General features: G+C 41.2%; 1 protein-coding gene across 4 annotated transcripts in view; it reads right to left on the reverse strand.

The window, feature by feature from the left end:
- Positions 1 to 254: 254 nt before the first annotated feature.
- LOC129839950 (zinc finger protein 883-like) overlaps positions 255 to 19,417 on the reverse strand; it is a 31,867-nt gene continuing 12,704 nt past the window's right edge. The window contains exons 1-4 of one of the 4 annotated variants that reach the window (XM_055907676.1): positions 11,008 to 11,527; positions 9,722 to 9,860; positions 8,333 to 8,492; positions 255 to 3,400 (exon numbers count right to left, since the gene is read on the reverse strand). In XM_055907676.1, the coding sequence (XP_055763651.1) occupies positions 1,536 to 3,400; positions 8,333 to 8,492; positions 9,722 to 9,730 (2,034 nt within the window). In that variant the 5' untranslated portion in view covers positions 9,731 to 9,860; positions 11,008 to 11,527 and the 3' untranslated portion in view covers positions 255 to 1,535. The other 3 variants (XM_055907677.1, XM_055907678.1, XM_055907679.1) reach the window with 3 other exon arrangements.

Below are 19,417 nucleotides of genomic sequence, written 5' to 3' on the forward strand. Positions count from 1 at the left end.
TATCTCTTGTCTCTTTCTCCTGACGGGATGCGGACCTTGTCGGGTGTCTGGAGTAAATTCCTCTCGTCCGACGCATTAAAGAAAAGTCATTTTTCAATACGAGGTTAGTATTTGCTGTCCTGATTTCTAGAAGCTATTTTCGGTCATAAGAGATGGTGGCAGAAATATTATATACAAAATAAGTTACAAATAACTGCGAAAAAACAATTATCTTCGACGCCATTTAAACGATGTGTAGCACTGTAAGACACGTGTTTATTCTCAATCTGTTGATTGTTTTAAACCTGTTTTATTCTCAGGACCAGGACTACAACATCGAGTGTTGGGACCCAGGCCAACAACATATCCTGGTCTCTATTCTCAGGACCATGACTACAACATTGAGTATTGGTACACAGGGCAACAACATATCCTGGTCTCTACTCTCAGGACCAGGACTATAACATTGAGTATTAGGACCCAGGCCAACAACATATCCTGGTCTCTATTCTCAGGACTATAACACTGAGTATTGGTACACAGGGCAACAACATATCCTGGTCTCTATTCTCAGGACCAGGACTATAACATTGACTATTGGGACCCAGGCCAACAACATATCCTGGTCTCTTCTACATAAAACAACTAAACATTTTAAAAATACATAAGAAAAAATATGAATATACAATCAGCAATGTAAAACAAATGAAGAAAACATGAAACCAAATTCCAGATGTGTGTTTGACAATGACATTTACATGCAAGCGTTCGTTCCGCATAACTAATCACCAATAAAAAGTAGAATGGTAAGGTATAAGATATTATCAAGTGTATTTCCAGAGCGAGAAAACCGAACAGTGTGAGGTCTGTGGTTGACATGACCTATAGGTACTGATGGGCAGAGCTGGCTTCCTGCCCCCATGATGCCTCTTCCTCACAACCAACACATCATTCGATTCACAATAAAATGTGTGAACATCTTTCTGGAGCACACTTAAAATACAATAAGAAAAGTGTGAAGATATATCCCTATTAAAATCCTTTAAAATAAATGCAACAACATAATTTGACCACAATAATAGTCTTATGTCTTCTGTACTTCCGTATGTCCCATCAGCTACACTAAAACCTGGTGAAGGGTTTTACAATAAATATGTGGACATCTTTTAAAACCAAACAAATTCTACAAGAGGCCTATGATCCTTATAAAAATAGATTATTATTATTATAGATATAAAATATGTGATAAGCAGACATTGTTGAGCAGATAATGGATGTAATTTATTGATCTTTTGAATACATGAATACACACCTTGTATTGTTGAAACACAATTCTACATTATTTAAAGGATAATAGGAGTTAATGAAATAAGATACAGCTCTGAACACCCCACCCCACCACACACACACTGCACTCCTACTCCAGGACGCTTGATACATATGGATGCAGAGCTGCATATTATGCTACACAAGTTACCATGGCAATCAGACTTAGTAAACTGTTAGAGAATGGGAGTTGGATGACTCTTCACAAGATGTTTTCTATTCAACTTTATTTAGGGATCTGGAACCGGTGCCGGAGAGGAGGGAGATGAAAGAAAACATGTTTGAGCTTTCTGGTGTTTTTTCAGTGACCCCGAATGAGCAAAGCTCTTTCCACATAGACAGGAGTAAGGTTTCTCTCCTGTGTGTGTGAGCTGGTGTGTAGTCAGGCTGGAATCTTGAGAAAAACTCTTCTCACACTGATTACAGCTATAAGGTTTCTCTCCTGTGTGTGTGCGTTGGTGTTTAGTCAGGTGTTCTGATGTCCTGAAACTCTTCCCACACTGATCACAGCTATAAGGTTTCTCTCCAGTGTGTGTGAGATGGTGTTTGGTCAGGGTGAAATCTCGAGCAAAACTCTTCCCACACTGATCACAGCTATAAGGTTTCTCTCCTGTGTGTATGCGCTGGTGTATAGTCAGGTGTCCTAAATTCCTGAAGCTCTTCCCACACTGATCACAGTTATAAGGCTTCTCGCCAGTGTGTATTCGCTGGTGTGTAGTCAGGTATCCTGAACGATTAAAGCGCTTCCCACACTGATCACAGCTATAAGGCTTCTCGCCAGTATGTATGCGCTGATGTGTAATCAGGGCCCCTGAATGATTGAAGCTCTTCCCACACTGATCACAGTTATAAGGCTTCTCTCCTGTGTGTATGCGCTGGTGTGCAGTCAGGTTTCCTGACCGATTGAAGCTCTTCCCACACTGATCACAGCTATAAGGCTTCTCTCCTGTGTGTATGCGCTGGTGTGCAGTTAAGTCTCCTGATTGATTGAAGCTCTTCCCACACTGATCACAGCTATAAGGCTTCTCTCCTGTGTGTAAGCGTTGGTGTATAGTCAGGTGTCCTGATTGATTGAAGCTTTTCCCACACTGATCACAGCTATAAGGCTTCTCTCCTGTGTGTGTACGTTGGTGTTCGCTCAGGGTTCCTGAATGATTGAAGCTCTTCCCACACTGATCACAGCTATAAGGCTTCTCTCCAGTGTGTATGCGCTGGTGTGTAGTCAGGTGTCCTGAATGATTGAAGCTCTTCCCACACTGATCACAGCCATAAGGCCTCTCTCCTGTGTGTATGCGCTGGTGTGTAATTAGGGATCCTGAAAGAATGAAACTCTTCCCACACTGATCACAGCCATAAGGCCTCTCTCCTGTGTGTATGCGCTGGTGTGTAATTAGGGATCCTGAATGATTGAAGCTCTTCCCACACTGATCACAGCTATAATGCTTCTCTCCTGTGTGTATACGCTGGTGTGTAGTTAGGTGTCCTGAACGATTGAAGCTCTTCCCACACTGAACACAGCTATAAGGCTTCTCTCCTGTGTGTATGCGCTGGTGTGTAGTCAGTTGTCCTGAACGATTGAAGCTCTTCCCACACTGATCACAGCTATAAGGCTTCTCTCCTGTGTGTATGTTCTGGTGTGCAGTCAGATCTCCTGACATCCTGAAGCTCTTCCCACACTGATCACAGCTATAAGGCTTCTCTCCTGTGTGTATGCGTTGGTGTGTAGTCATGGCTCCTGATTGATTGAAGCTCTTCCCACACCAATCACAGCTATAAGGCTTCTCTCCTGTATGTATGCGTTTGTGTGTAGTCAGGTGTCCTGATTGATTGAAGCTCTTCCCACACTGATCACAGCTATAAGGCTTCTCTCCAGTGTGAATCCGCTGGTGAATTATCAATTCTGTCTGTTTAGCAAAACTCTTCCCACAGCCAGAGCAGCGGTGGTGAGGTTTCTTCCCTATAAGTCTCTGCTGGTGTTTATTGAGACGTTCTGATCTGGAGAGACTCTTCTGGAGGGATGTCTTGTCAGCATCATGTTGTTGAGGATCCCCAGATAAGCCCCTCCCACTGAGAGAGCAACGGTTAGGTCTGTCCCCTGTGAAACAAAGATATTGAATAGCATGGACATATGAAATCAGGCTACCTGATGGGACTTTGATAAATGCAGAAAATTGCCTATCAAAATAAACGTGCGACCATGTTATTTATGATTATCATATTTGATTCTGAAATTCAGACATATGAAGTTCGTATGTGAAAACTATTTCTAAGATTCATACTTTCTGTTTTTCCCTAACTCACTGCTGTCATGACTTTCCCTCCTGGGTGATGATCAAAGACAGCCCCCCCCCCCTCTCCCACCAGAGAGGAAAAGGGGGGGGGGGGGGTTCTAGGGCTTTAATGATCGGTCGTAAACTTTCTCTCTCGTGCGCGGCAGTATCGAGAAGTCAAAAATCCTTTGTGTGTAGAGAGAGAATTTGCCGCCAAAACTGCAACATCCAAAAGTGGATAATGAAACAATATTTCTCACATAAAGAATGTGGGAAATGGTTGGTGGTGATTCAAACAATTATCATGTCAAAACAGTTGTTTTGTGTATAACTAAATACATTTGAAGTCGGAAGTTTACATACACCTTAGCCAAATACATTTAAACTCAGTTTCACAATTCTTGACATTTAATCCTAGTAAAAATTCCCTGTCTTAGGTCAGTTAGGATCACCACTTTATTTAAAGATTGTGAAATGTTAGAATAATAGAAGAGAATTATTTATTTCAGCTTTTATTTCTTTAATCACTTTCCCAGTGGGTCAGAAGTTTACATACACTCAATTCGTATTTGGTAGCATTGCCTTTAAATTGTTTAACTTGGGTCAAACGTTTTTGGTAGCCTTCCACAAGCTTCCCACAATAAGTTGGGTGAATTTTGGCCCATTCCTCCTGACAGAGCTGGTGTAACTGAGTCAGGTTTGTAGGCCTCCTTGCTCACACATGCTTTTTCCCATTCTGCCCACAAATGTTCAATAGGATTGAGGTCAGGGCTTTGTGACGGCCACTCCAATACCTTGACTTTGTTGTCCTTAAGCCATTTTGCCAAAACTTTGGAAGTATGCTTTGGGTCATTGTCCATTTGGAAGACCCATTTGCGACCAAGCTTTAACTTCTTGACTGATGTATTGAGATGTTGCTTCAATATATCTACATAGTTTTCCTTTCTCATGATGCCATCTATTTTGTTAAGCGCACCAGTCCCTCCTGCAGCAAAGCACCCACACAACATGATGCTGCCACCCCCGTGCTTCACGGTGTTCTTCGGCTTGCAAGCCTCCCCCTTTTTCCTCCAAACATAACAAGGGTCATTATGGCCAAACAATTCTATTTTTGTTTCATTAGACCAGAGGACATTTCTCCAAAAAGTACAATCTTTGTCCCAATGTGCATTTGCAAACCGTAGTCTGGATTTTTTATGCGGTTGTGGAACAGTGGCTTCTTCCTTGCTGAGCGGCCTTTCAAGTTATGTCGATATAGGACTCGTTTTACTGTGGATATAGATACTTTTGTACCTGTTTCCTCCAGCATCTTCACAAGGTCCTTTGCTGTTGTTTTGAGATTGATTTGCACTTTTCGCTCCAAAGTACGTTAATCTCTAGGAGACAGAATGTGTCTCCTTCCTCAGCGGTATGACGGCTGCATGGTCCCATGGTGTTTATACTTGCGTACTATTGTTTGTACAGATGAACGTGATACCTTCAGGCGTTTGGAAATTGCTCCCAAGGATGAACCAGACTTGTGGGTCTACAATTTTCTTTCTGAGTTCTTGACGGATTTCTTTTTCCCCCCCGATGATGTCAAGCAAAGAGGCACCGAGTTTGAAAGTAGGCCTTGAAATACATCCACAGGTACACCTCCAATTGACTCAAATTATGTAAATTAGCCTATCAGAAGCTTCTAAAGCCATGACATCATTTTCTGGAATTTTCCAAGCTGTTTAAAGTTACAGTCAACTTAGTGTATGTAAACTTGTGATAGATTATTTCACTTATAATTCACTGTCTGTAAACAATTGTTGGAAAAATTACTTGTGTCATGCACAAAGTCGATGTCCTAACAGACTTGCCAAAACTATAGTTTGTTAACGTCGGAACATTCAGTCTGCAGCTGTTTAAGTACTTTAGTCCAGTAAACTCGACCGAGGACCACCGCGTGTGTACCTTTTGAAGGATCCAGTCTAACGAAGACGAGAGGGGAAGAACATTTCCCTCCTACCACCGTGTGGTACTCTGATGTATCCACTCTAACAAACACTTCCAGAACAAAGAAGCCTACAACTACAACTAAGGACACTGTGACCTCTGGTGGACAACCAGAGACTTCAATCGAAATACTCCCCATATAGACGGACCATGTGATTTCAACAGAGAGACGACCAAGACATACAAGTGTAAATATATACATTGCAATTATTTTCGAATGAGCAGTCGTTCATGTGCAAAGTATTCATTCTCATGAGCATAGCTTCCACATGTATGTACCAGCCCACACTCTTGGTCTCTCCCGCTCTCTTTATCTTGCCCCTTCCTTTCATTGTGTGACAAGCCATCATATCGGGTTAGTCAACTAGGGACTTTTCATTGCATGATGTTAGAAATCAATTCAACCTATACTGTGTGTGTTTATGTATTTATATGTGGGTAGTTAGTAAATAAATAAGCCAATTTGTGTATCACTGAATTCAGAATGAGACTGATGAGGTAAGAATTAATAATTGACTGTGATTGATGTAAGAGAAATGTATATCTATAGAGTTTAGTCTGGCGATAGTAACTCGTTAAATAACTTTTCCCGTGGTTCCCCAAGTTACTACTGAGTTAATTGTTACATGATTCATTTAATCACATAATGATTAAACATAGTGAATTGTTTAGATAAAATAGCAGTCAACACATTAATAGTGATGTCATGACACTGCACTCGCGCAAAAGAATGATGCTTGCGCTGCTCGTGCTAGCACATGCACAGATTAAATATAACACTCAGAAAACAGTGTTTTTAAAGGCGTATGCTTACCTCGATTATGACCTTAAGCCAATTAAGATAAACAGAGTAAGATGTTTACATGACTAATGCCATAACTAGTTTAATGTCAAATGATGAGTATGCATTTAAACACACTCATTGTAGGAGCGCTAGTTATTTTGTTGCTTTGACAAAGTCCATTTTGAAGATTATTATCAATGTGATTAGTGACCCTCATTTTAAGGTCAACCCTGTTACATGAACTGAACTCTCGTTTTAATATGGTGAAACATTTTGTTAAAAAAATTGTTTTCAAAATAAGCATTGAATATCTAATAGTCAAATCAGAGTAAAACCAGGTGAGCTGGCGCTACTCTTTTTTATCAATTTACTGCTGTTTTATGGTGGAAAACTGAGCAAGTCAACCCTTTTCCCCATACATAGACATGCTAGAAATGTTTTAACAAGTAAAAAATAAATTGTGAAGATTGCATTCAATTGCCACTCCCTGTTGCACAAAACAAGCTTCCATTCACCATGTCACACGCGTTTTTTTGGTTCCTTTAAAGGACAATTTTACCCATGTAATCTGGTGGTTTTGTTGTTTTCAGTAGTTCCCTGTTACGGTCAACCATGTTACATGCGGACCAAACCAACCCTGTTACATGCTGACGAAACCAGACGCGTGTGTGTATCTGCGCGCGCCATCACGTGCACGTTGATTTTGTTCACCCACACCAGAAGCGATCAGGACACGCAGGTTGAAATATGAAAACAAACTTAACCAATTATATTAATTTGGGGACAGGTCAAAAAGCATTCAACATGTATGGCAATTTAGCTAGCTAGCTTGCTGTTGCTAGCTAATTTGTCCTGGTATATAAACATTGGGTTGTTATTTACCTGAAATGCAACTGACAATTAATCCACATAAAATGGTAAACCGAATTCGTTCTCATCATCTCTCTGTAACAGTATAACTTTAGTCCGTCCCCTCGCCCCAACCCGGGCGCGAACCAGGGACCCTCTGCACACATCAACAACAGTCACCCACGAAGCATCGTTACCCATCGCTCCACAAAAGCCGCGGCCCTTGCAGAGCAAGGGGAACCACTACTTCAGGGTCTCAAGGCGAGTGACGTCACCGTTTGAAAGGCTATTAGCGCGCACCACCGCTAACTAGCTAGCCATTTCACATCGGTTACATCTCCTCCTTCCTTGAGGCTTCTTTTTCTTCTTTGGACTTTATATGGCGGTTGGCAACCAACTTTACAGCATTACTACAACCTCCCGGAGTGTGGACCTAAATTCATCACGCTCCTAAAAAACCAATGAGGAGATGGGAAAGGCCGGACTTGCAGCCCGTTGAGTGTCACAAATGGAACCAATTTCTATTTGACGATCGCTGACTCCCGCGAGCAGTGCGGGTGCAAAGATTGAATAACATTTATGTGCACGCGACGCGAGCAGTGTGGTCAGCATGTTACTTTATTTGGCACATAGGCACTTGGTATAGTAATATTTTAATTCAATGTTTTGAGATGGGGGGGAAAAAAACATTAAGTTGTACATGACAGAATGTTAAAATTAGGTGAAAAATATTTTTGGACCAAGGTACACTTAAAAACCGGTGGAATGACCCAGATATTTTCATCAATATATAATTATTAAATGAATGACTAAAGATCATAAAGATGGCAGAATTCTGATATGACGTCACTGTTTTAGCACTGTCCACTGAGTTCTGAAACTACGGTGCGCTACATTGTTCAATGTGCCATTAAATCAACACAATCTACTTTTTTGGTTTTTCAAATTGCCAACATCTTGGAGCTAAAATTGGGATCATGTTTACTGTGCTAATGACCATACCAACAGTAAAGGAGAGCAAAGTAGAATACAGTGAACTTAACAAAACAAGGAATTTGTGTTAAGTAATGCGGGCCGCCATCTTTATGCACTATTGTTTCAGAAGCAGACTGTAGTCTAATCTACACACCATGGTTCTTACTTAATGATATCAAATCTCCATCTTCCCTTTCTTCTCCTCTCTCAGTTCCACTCTGCCCCGGTGTTTTCCTGCAGTCAACCAGACCCTGCAGTAAAGCAGTACTGGGAGACGTTTGACCTGGGGACTCCGGGAGGGTAGAGGGGAACGGACTAGCTTTGTCCTGTTGGAACAAGAAATATTAAACATAGTTAATCATTAAACTAAATATTTGATTAATTTAGTCTGAACCTCTGATTGATTTGGGTGCATCCCTAGAATAACTCCTTTTTCCTCAAATGTTCAATCCTTCACTACTTCCCACTAATCTAATAGCGTTGGGTTGGTGGAGGCATGGGCTAGTCAGAGTTTCCACCATATTTATCATACCAGTCATTTCCTTTCGAAACAAAGAGGAAGAGGCGTTTTGTTGCTTATTTGATTGAATATACGTTTCATAATGATTAGGTTGTTACGAGTGTACTGATAAAAGAAGGACACATGCCATGCCAGCAACTGAGAAAAAACACTGAAGGTCCAGATCGACACTAGTTACCCCAGCCACAAAGTCATAAACCACGTCCTTTTCAAAAATGTATCTTCCTAAAATGGAATCTTAAACCTGATCTTAACCACATGGCTAACCTTATGCATGACCCTAACCTTAAAATCAAAAAAGCACATTTGTTTCCATGAATTTCTACGATATACATTTTTGACTTTAACTGTGTTAACTGCCTTCCATTTTTTTTTTTTAATATGTATTTTAATGAATTGCCATTACATATTAGAAGGCAATCGCTGGGAATTAATTATTGGGTTTAGTAGGCTAGTTGAGAACAAGTTCTCATTTACAACTGCGACCTGGCCAAGATAAAGCAAAGCAGTTCGACACATACAACAACACAGAGTTACACATGGAATAAACAAACATAGTCAATATTACTGTAAGAAAAAAGGTATATATACACAGTGTGTGCAAATTAGGTGAGATAAGGGAGGTAAAGGCAATAAATAGGCCATGGTGGTGAAGTAATTACAGTATATCAATTAAACACTGGAATGGTAGATGTGCAGAAGATGAATGTGCAAGTAGAGATACTGGGGTGCAAAGGAGCAAGATAAATACAGTATGGGGATGAGGATCATCTAACTTTCAAATCAGTGGAGGTGAATAAGTGTACACTTGTTCAGGAGGAATGAGAGATAATTAAGTAATAGACACAGATTCCTAAACATGATAAAGTAGTAAGTTACTTTGCCGAAGGAAAACAAATCCCAACGAGTTTTACCGTCGTTTTTGTCCATCAATTAAGTCCACAGGAATGTGGTGAATCAAAGATTATGAAAACTAGGCCTAGATATTTTATATAGCACATCTGGCCTATACTGTTAAAAGGAAATCAGACCTACCGTATCCATTGTGGAAACTATTGTTCCTTCAGCGTTTCTTCGTCAGACAACTTGTCTTAGACAGTAGTACAGTAACTTTATTTTTTTTTTATTTTTTTTTTAAACACAGAACATGGAAACAATTTATCTTGCTTCGGATCTGAAACCAGTAGTAAACAAAAATGTCAATGACTGTTAAACTTAAAACACAAATATGACATTCCTGCGCCACAATAATATTGTCGCCGAGTTAACTTTAGTGTTTGATTCATATAACCCGTTTCGTCATAAAACAGCGTAGCTAGGTAGCGAAATGTTAGCTAGACTCGGGAGCTCGTGTAATGGACATATGTGCTTCAGGAGCCTGTGGGTTTGATATGATTCCACCATGGGCAACAACAACTGGCTACTAGTTCGTTTTCTGACATATGTTCAACTCGGAGCTAGTTTGTCCAGTGGCTAGTTAGTATTCTGTCTCACACTGGCCGTGCAGTAGCAAAATACACAACTATCTCGATTTAAGAGTTCCTGGTAGAGATATTTAAAGAAAGGATAATATAGGAACTGTAAGAAATTGAAATAGAGACTGGAAACTAGCAATAACTACACTTCAACATAAGCCATATATTATACAAAAACACACATACTCCTCATTTCTCTTGGACATATGCTGGACTTAAGACACCAACTATAGACACACATGATTCCCCTCCCCCATAATAACCACAGACACACCCAACCCATGGTTGGACCTCAGGACAAAGAACTCTCAGGAACCAATGGAACGTGGACACCAGGCCGGAAGCAGGACTACCCAAGACCCAGATCGACCAATCGGAAGGCCGGACTCGCAGATCTACCTACTTTGCTTGTTGTCTGTATAGTACTGAACAATTCTGAAAACGCTCTCTTTTCCAAATGACCCCATACGGATCAGATAGAAAAGAGCCGTGCTGCACGCTTTGCATAATATTTTTACACTTGAATAAACCTGCCTTATTATAAAATTATCCACCTCGTCCTATGTCTCCACTTGGTCTCCTGTCTCAAGTAAAACGAATTATCATCAACAGAACCCCATTCGTTAATGAATGGAGGAACGTATATCGCCTCACCCAGAAGACTGTCGAACAATCTCGTTCACGTTGTCATGCTGGGTCACGCGGTTGCTAAACGAATCGTCACTCAATCCCTTCTCATAGTCAGGGTATGAGTCGAGAAACCTGCATGATTTCCTCCACGGTAGATAATGTCACGATTCCAAATCTATGCGATATTACAGAGAACAAGTAAAGTATCTCACATACCGGAAAATATTTGTAACGACGAAATTGTTCCGCTTTTTCTTCTTCAGTGGACTTCATTGGTGGGTGTCATCCAATATTTTTGCATTACCGCCCCCAACTGGACTATAGTATAAATCCATTATACTTTAGGGCCGCCTTGTTTACAGTATGGGTCGCGACCCGGACCTGTTAATGGTGGGTCGCAGCGTGTCAGAGTACATTTATAATTGTTTCATTAATTGCTGGAATTGATTTTGCCAAGTGCATCTGCGCTCTCTGTTCAGTGCGCTTTCTGCTTGATGGGGCGGCAGGGTATCCTAGTGGTTAGAGCGTTGGACTAGTAACTGAAAGATTGCAAGGTCAAATCCCTGAGCTGACAAGGTACAAATCTGTCGTTCTGCGCCTGAACAGGCAGTTAACCCACTGTTCCTAGGCCGTCATTGAAAATAAGAATTTGTTCTTAACTGACTTGCCTAGTTAAATAAAGGTAAAATAAAAAAAACTAAGCAGCGGTCTCTGCTCGGGTTGGCAGCTGCGCAAGTGTGCTTCGAGGTTTACCGGATCTCTTTTTCTGCAGTTTTCTTGAAGATCACTCCGCGACACACACGAGGCAGCGCTGTCGATCAGGCAGCAGATGATGCGCCGTCGATCAGGCAGCAGTTGATGCGCTGTCAGCCACTGACTTGTCTTTTTCTTTTCTTATTTTTTTTATTTTTAAATCAGTATGCACATAAGTGTACAAACAGACAATGATAACATATGCTAGGGGGTACAACAAATGACAGATTATACAAAGACCTTAAAAGATGCGCACATATTGATTGTTTTAACAGCTTTCTTATTAGAAGAATGTATAATGGTCTTAATGTATTGCTCGAATTCCTGATAGAAAACACAGAAGCGTGGTTTTTTTATTAGTGAATTTACATTTATGAATATGAAAATGTTTCATTTGCATAATTGGATTTATAAGGTAAAATAGTTGAGTCCACCATATACATATGAGTTCATAAGGACAGATTTCCTAATATTTTTTATTTATTTATTTCACCTTTTTTTAACCAGGTAGGCAAGTTGAGAACAAGTTCTCATTTACAATTGCGACCTGGCCAAGATAAAGCAAAGCAGTTCGACACATACAACAACACAGAGTTACACATGGAGTAAAACAAACATACAGTCAATAATACAGTAGAAAAATAAGTCTATATACAATGTGAGCAAATGAGGTAAGATAAGGGAGGTAAAGGCAAAAAAAGGCCATGGTGGCGAAGTAAATACAATATAGCAAGTAAAACACTGGAATAGTAGATTTGCAGTGGAAGAATGTGCAAATTAGAAATAGAAATAATGGGGTGCAAAGGAGCAAAATAAATAAATAAATACAGTAGGGGGAGAGGTAGTTGTTTGGGCTAAATTATAGATGGGCTATGTACAGGTGCAGTAATCTGTGAGCTGCTCTGACAGCTGGTGCTTAAAGCTAGTGAGGGAGATAAGTGTTTCCAGTTTCAGAGATTTTTGTAGTTCGTTCCAGTCATTGGCAGCAGAGAACTGGAAGGAGAGGTGGCCAAAGGAGGAATTGGCTTTGGGGGTGACCAGAGAGATATACCTGCTGGAGCGCGTGCTACAGGTGGGTGCTGCTATGGTGACCAGAGAGCTGTGAATAGGGGGGACTTTACCTAGCAGGGTCTTGTAGATGTCCTGGAGCCAGTGGGTTTGGCGACGAGTATAAAGCGAGGGCCAGCCAACGAGAGCGTACAGGTCACAGTGGTGGGTAGTATATGGAGCTTTGGTGACAAAACGGATGGCACTGTGTTAGACTGCATCCAATTTATTGAGTAGGGTATTGGAGGCTATTTGGTAAATGACATCGCTGAAGTCGAGGATCGGTAGGATAGTCAGTTTTACGAGGGTATGTTTGGCAGCATGAGTGAAGGATGCTTTGTTGCGAAATAGGAAGCTAATTCTAGATTTAACTTTGGATTGGAGATGTTTGATGTGAGTCTGGAAGGAGAGTTTACAGTCTAACCAGACACCTAGGTATTTGTAGTTGTCCACATATTCTAAGTCAGAACCATCCAGAGTAGTGATGCTGAACGGGCGGGCAGGTGCAGGTAGCGATCGGTTGAAGAGCATGCATTTAGTTTTACTTGTATTTAAGAGCAGTTGGAGGCCACGGAAGGAGAGTTGTATGGCATTGAAGCTCGTCTGGAGGGTTGTTAACACAGTGTCCAAATAAGGGCCAGAAGTATACAGAATAGTGTCGTCTGCGTAGAGGTGGATCAGAGACTCACCAGCAGCAAGAGCGACATCATTGATGTATACAGAGAAGAGAGTCGGCCCAAGAATTGAACCCTGTGGCACCCCATAGAGACTGCCAGAGGCCCGGACAACAGGCCCTCCGATTTGACACACTGAACTCTATCAGAGAAGTAGTTGGTGAACCAGGCGAGGCAATCATTTGAGAAACCAAGGCTATTGAGTCTGCCGATGAGGATGTAGTGATTGACAGAGTCGAAAGCCTTGGCCAGGTCAATGAATACGCTTCACAGTATTGTTTCTTATCGATGGAGGTTAAGATATCGTTTAGGACCTTGAGCGTGGCTGAGGTGCGGTGGGATTCGAAATGGTCTGTAATCTGTTTGTTGACTTGGCTTTCGAAGACCTTAGAAAGGCAGGGTAGGATAGATATAGGTCTGTAGCAGTTTGGGTCAAGAGTGTCCCCCCTTTGAAGAGGGGGATGACCGCAGCTGCTTTCCAATCTTTGGGAATCTCAGACGACACGAAAGAGAGTTTGAACAGGCTAGAAAAAGGGGTTGCAAGAATTTCGGCAGATAATTTTAGAAAGAAAGGGTCCAGATTATCCAGCCCGGCTGATTTGTAGGGTCCAGATTTTGCAGCTCTTTCAGAACATCAGCTGACTGGATTTGGGAGAAGGAGAAATAAGGAAGGCTTGGGCGAGTTGCTGTTGGGGGTGCAGTGCTGTTGACCGGGGTAGGGGTAGCCATGTGGAAAGCATGGCCAGCCGTAGAAAAATGCTTATTGAAATTCTCAATTATAGTGGATTTATCGGTGGTGACAGAGTTTCCTATCCTCAGTGCAGTGGGCAGCTGGGAGGAGGTGCTCTTTTTCTCCAAGAACTTTACAGTGTCCCAGAACTTTTTTGAGTTTGTGTTGCAGGAAGTAAATTTCTGCTTGAACAAGCTAGCCTTGGCTTTTCTAACTGCCTGTGTATATTGGTTTCTAACTTCCCTGAAAAGTTGCATATCACAGGGGCTGTTCGATGCTAATGCAGAACGCCACAGGATGGTTTTGTGTTGGTTAAGGGCAGTCAGGAGGTCTGGAGAAAACCAAGGGCTATTTCTGTTCCTGGTTCTAAATTTCTTGAATGGGGCATGCTTATTTAAGATGGCGAGGAAGGCATTAAAAAAAAATAACCAGGCATCCTCTACTGACGGGATGAGGTCAATATCCTTCCAGGATACCCGGACCAGGTCGATTAGAAAGGCCTGCTCGCTGAAGTGTTTCAGGGAGCGTTTGACAGTGATGAGTGGAGGTTGTTTGACCGCTGACCCATTACGGATGCAGGCAATGAGGCAGTGATCGCTGAGATCTTGGTTGAAAACAGCAGAGGTGTATTTAGAGGGCAAGTTGGTTAGGATGATATCTATGAGGGTGCACGTGTTTACGGCTTTGGGGTGGTACCTGGTAGGTTCATTGATCATTTGTGTGAGATTGAGGGCATCAAGCTTAGATTGTAGGATGGCTGGGGTGTTAAGCATGTCCCAGTATAGGTCACCTAGCAGCACAAGCTCTGAAGATAGATGGGGGGCAATCAGTTCACATATGGTGCCCAGAGCTCAACTGGGGCAGAGGGTGGTCTATAGCAGGTGGCAACGGTGAGAGACTTGTTTTTAGAGAGGTGGATTTTTAAAAGTAGAAGTTCAAATTGTTTGGGTACAGACCTGGATAGTAGGACAGAACTGCAGTAGATTGCAACACCGCCCCCTTTGGCCGTTCTATTTTATCTGAAAATGTTGTCATTAGGTGTCACGAACATCGTCAGGGAAATGACCGGACCAAGGTGCAGCGTGTTGAGCATACATTTTCTTTTAATGTAATAAATGTCACCAACAAAACAAGAAACAACAAAAACGAACGTGAAGCTGACTAGGGCTATACAGACCACTAACACAGACAACTACCCACAACTAAGGTGGCAAAACAGGCTGCCTAAGTATGATTCCCAATCAGAGACAACGATAGACAGCTGTCCCTGATTGAGAACCATATCCGGCCAAAACATAGAAACAGAAAACATAGAAATAAAGCAACTAGAATGCCCACCCTAGTCACACCCTGTCCTAACCAAAATAGAGAATAAGAGCCTCTCTATGGCCAGGGCGTGACATTAGGAAACTTTACCCTCCAAATATCTATAATATCAAACCTTTCCATAAACTCCCTCAAACTTGTATTCAAATTAGTGGACTGTCCCAGAGGCTATCTATCAATTAAATTATTCAGAGAAATATTAAAATCCCCACCTACAATAAGTAAAGCATTCGGGAACTTGGTTAGCCAATGGAGAATACGCTTTACTAAATATTCAAGTAAGTGATCATTTTCAAGTTTTGAATTGTACCCATAAATGTTGGTAATAATAATGATGATGTTGTTACAATTGATAACCAGACAAAGAAAGTGACCAGAGGGGTCACAGTCGGAGTGCAAAGTACTTCCATTGAAATGATTCTTTAGAGTGATAACTCCAGCAGAACGTTCAGAACCATGAGAGAGACATACATCATTACCCCACTGAGATCTCCAGAAGTTGACGTCGGTAGCAACTGAATGAGACTTGAAAAAAAACATAAATCTGTTTTAAGTTGTTTGGCAAATAAAAATAATGCTTTGCGCTTTACATTATTATTTAACCGCCTAGCATTGAGTGACACAATAGACAACGACAAAGTGGAATATAGAACAAAGTACTATGAGCTAAACAACAATCGCAAATCGAAAAAGAATATAAAAACCATATATAGATATATGGTGAGTGAGAATAGTTTAGCAGTACAAAGCTAACTGCCAGAACAAGAAACAACAAAGAGCTTGCTCACTGCCTATACTGCAGGTAAACATATCAGAAATGAGAGAACAAATAAAATAACAAATATCCATTTCTCCAGCAGTCCTGTGCAGTTAGAACGAAGGTTAAATCACCTTAGAGCCGGGAGAGGGATCTGCTCACATCAGAGGTAGCTATCTATGTAGCCTATGTTGACCACCAGGCACAGTCTATGACGGTCCTCAAGGAGGAAGGTTGATTTCGGATCCGTTGATGAAAGCCGCTTTCCCTTCTTTTCGTGCTTTTTCCACAGCTGGCCACAGTTTCTCTCTCCTTTCTCTGTCTGCTTTCGAGAGGTCTTCAGCAAAACGTAGATTGTTGTCGCATAGGAAAGTAACATCTGCTAGCTTAGCCTTCTCCACAAGTAGGATAGCTTGGCAGACTTTGATGGTCTCTTGCCGCACGTTCTCCCCATCTGCTTCGGGAACTCCATACAGTCTCAGATTCCACCGTCTGGAGTAGCTGTCGAGTTCCGCGAGTCTTCTTTGGCACAAGTCCGTCTTTCCCTCCTTCTTTTCGAAACACGCTTTTCGATGTGGGCGACCTTCTTCTTAACATCCTTGATTTCCATGCATGCAAAGTCAACAGTTTTTTTTAAGCCCTCGATTTTCATTGAGTTGTCGCCAACCATTTTCTCTAAGGCATCGCACCTTGCATTGATGAGCCTGGAAAGAGTGGCGATAACATCATTATTGGCAGTGGCATCTGGGCCCAGATAAAACATGCCTTTCTTGGAAGCTGGAGGTTTGCTTGGGGTTATAGGCAAAGAAGGAAAATCCTCGTCTGACACGATAAGTGTCATAGAGTCTGTCAGACCAGTATAGTTGTGGCAGTTGTCAATCAAACCATTTGCCTCCTGTGTAACGACATTGGATGATGCCTGAGCATTGCTAGCTGAGGAGTTAGCCATAAGATTTCTCTTTCTGTCCGCGCGCTGTGACATTTTGGAAAATCTCATCTTAAATCATCAATAACCTGGTGTTTTTAGCAAGCAAAGTATTAGTTTGGTAGTTCAAAATAATACACTTTTCACTATCTTTCAAAAGTTGGTATGCACAGCTCGGTAGGAAGACTGCGTTCAAGCTGCCATCTTGGAGCCTCCCCCAGCTACTGACTTGTCATTCCCACTCGCCGTCACTCACCGTTGTCATCAAATGGACTCATGCTAGCCACAAGTTCTGACTGAGCTCAATCGTCATGAAACGCATATACAGCGATGAGTTTCTCTCTCTTTCATACAAACTTATAACGAGGAGCGCCCACAATGTGTTTTGTGTGTGGAAGTGCTTAGCAATGGGACTCGCATAATGAACAAATTAATAAAACGACACATCCTGACCAAACATCCACAGCATGACGGTAAACCCAGGGAGTTCTTTCAGAATAGGGCAGAATGCTTCAGGAACTCTCATAGTAGTATATGTGAGTTTCTCTTTCAAACAATCCCCTGGCCTTGTTCACGGCTAATAGCTAACATTCGCCAAAGCAAGCTAGCTACTGATAGTGCAACCCCTAGTAACAGAACAGATGAAGATGAAAAATGATCAAGCCTTCTTTACATCTTACTGTAGAATTTATTGTTGAAAACTAGTCTAGGTTGGAACTGTTGCTGTTAAAATACAATAATAATTGTTATTCTTAACTGGAATAAACTGATTGAAGCAAGATGCTTTTTGAGGCAAACACACTCACAGTTCTGGGTTGCTCATCTACAGTAGGAAGCGGTCTCCTGCCTGACTGAGAAAGCAGTAGATGTTCTGGTCCAGTTTGGCACCACATACATATGTGAGTCAGGGTTCTCAACTCTTAAAAAACACTTAAAAAACAAGTACAGAAACAGTGTCAAGGCTGAGCATAACCTCAGTGTTGCACTGTCAAAAACAGAGCCCAGAATAGACATGCTCTCATTAGGACTGTGTGGGGGTTTTCTGGTCTACAGATGTGATCAATCAGTTTATTCCAGTTCAGAATAAAAATTATTTATTGTATCTTAACAGCAACAGTTCCAACCTAGACAGATATGTGTTTTTAATGGAGGAAAATAAATATGAATACATATTTATATGGATATTTAATTTAATTGTTATTTGTTTTTGTCTATATTGCATTTGTATTAGGCATAAGGGCAATGAAATGTAACAATATTTATATATAGTTGCATATTTTCCTGAGCTTGGGTCCCAGGAAAATACAGAATGTCTCAATTGGGTCCCAAGCTGAAAAGTTTAAGAACCCCTGCTTTAGGGACAGGCAGAAATGTATCCAATTACTGTATTTCCCTTAGGAAATGGGGGAGGGTCATGCTCTTTCAGTTTCAGTCAGGGGGAGGGTTTAGTGGTTTTTATTTAGTCCGGGGGAAGGTCATATCATTTATAATGGATTAAATGTCAGTATTTCTCACCATTTTGGAATGTACGTATTGAATTCCCATCTAACTTCTGTGTACAACCCTGATCTCTCTCCCTCAATTTCAATTTTAAGGTGCTTTATTGGCATGGGAAACATATGTTTATATTGCCAAAGCAAGTGAAATAGATAATAAACTAAAGGGAAATAAAAAATATAAAACATGAACAGTAGACATTACACTCACAAAAGTTCAACATGAATGAAGACATTTAAAAAGTCAAATTATGTCTATGTACAGTGTTATGATGTGCAAATAGTTAAAGTAAAAAATAAATAAACATAAATATAGGTTCTATTTACAATGGTGTTTGTTCTTCACTGCTGCTGTGATTGCACACTGTGGTATTTCACCTAATAGATATGTGAGTTTATCAAAATTGTATTTGTTTTCTAATTCTTTGTGGGTCGATTTAATCTGAGGGAAATATGTGTCTCTAAAATGGTCATACATTTGGCAGGAAGTTCAGAAGTGCAGCTCAGTTTCCACCTCATTTTGTGGGCATTGTGCACATAGCCTGTCTTCTCTTGAGAGGCAGGTCTGCCTTCGGCGGCCTTTCTCAATAGCAAGGCTATGCTCACTGAGTCTGTACATAGTCAAAAGATTTCCTTAATTTTGGGTCAGTTACAGAGGTCAGGTATTCTGCCACTGTGTCCTCTCTGTTTAAGCCTTAAACTTTAAGGCCTAATAGCTTCTAGTTTGCTCTCTTTTCTTCTTCTTCATCCCCTGAAGATTTCTCCAGCAGTTGACTTAATCCTGGCTCTTCAACCCCATTATTCCTCAAAACTAATAACAATCGCTCCCTTTCCCTCACATATTTCTGGCAATGCTCACACCTCCCAGTCAGATGTTTCCCCACCAATTTCAATGTACTATTGAGCCTTGTGTGTCTC

This window comes from Salvelinus fontinalis, chromosome 40 (assembly GCF_029448725.1).
Source record: "Salvelinus fontinalis isolate EN_2023a chromosome 40, ASM2944872v1, whole genome shotgun sequence".
Taxonomy (NCBI): Eukaryota; Metazoa; Chordata; class Actinopteri; order Salmoniformes; family Salmonidae; genus Salvelinus; species Salvelinus fontinalis.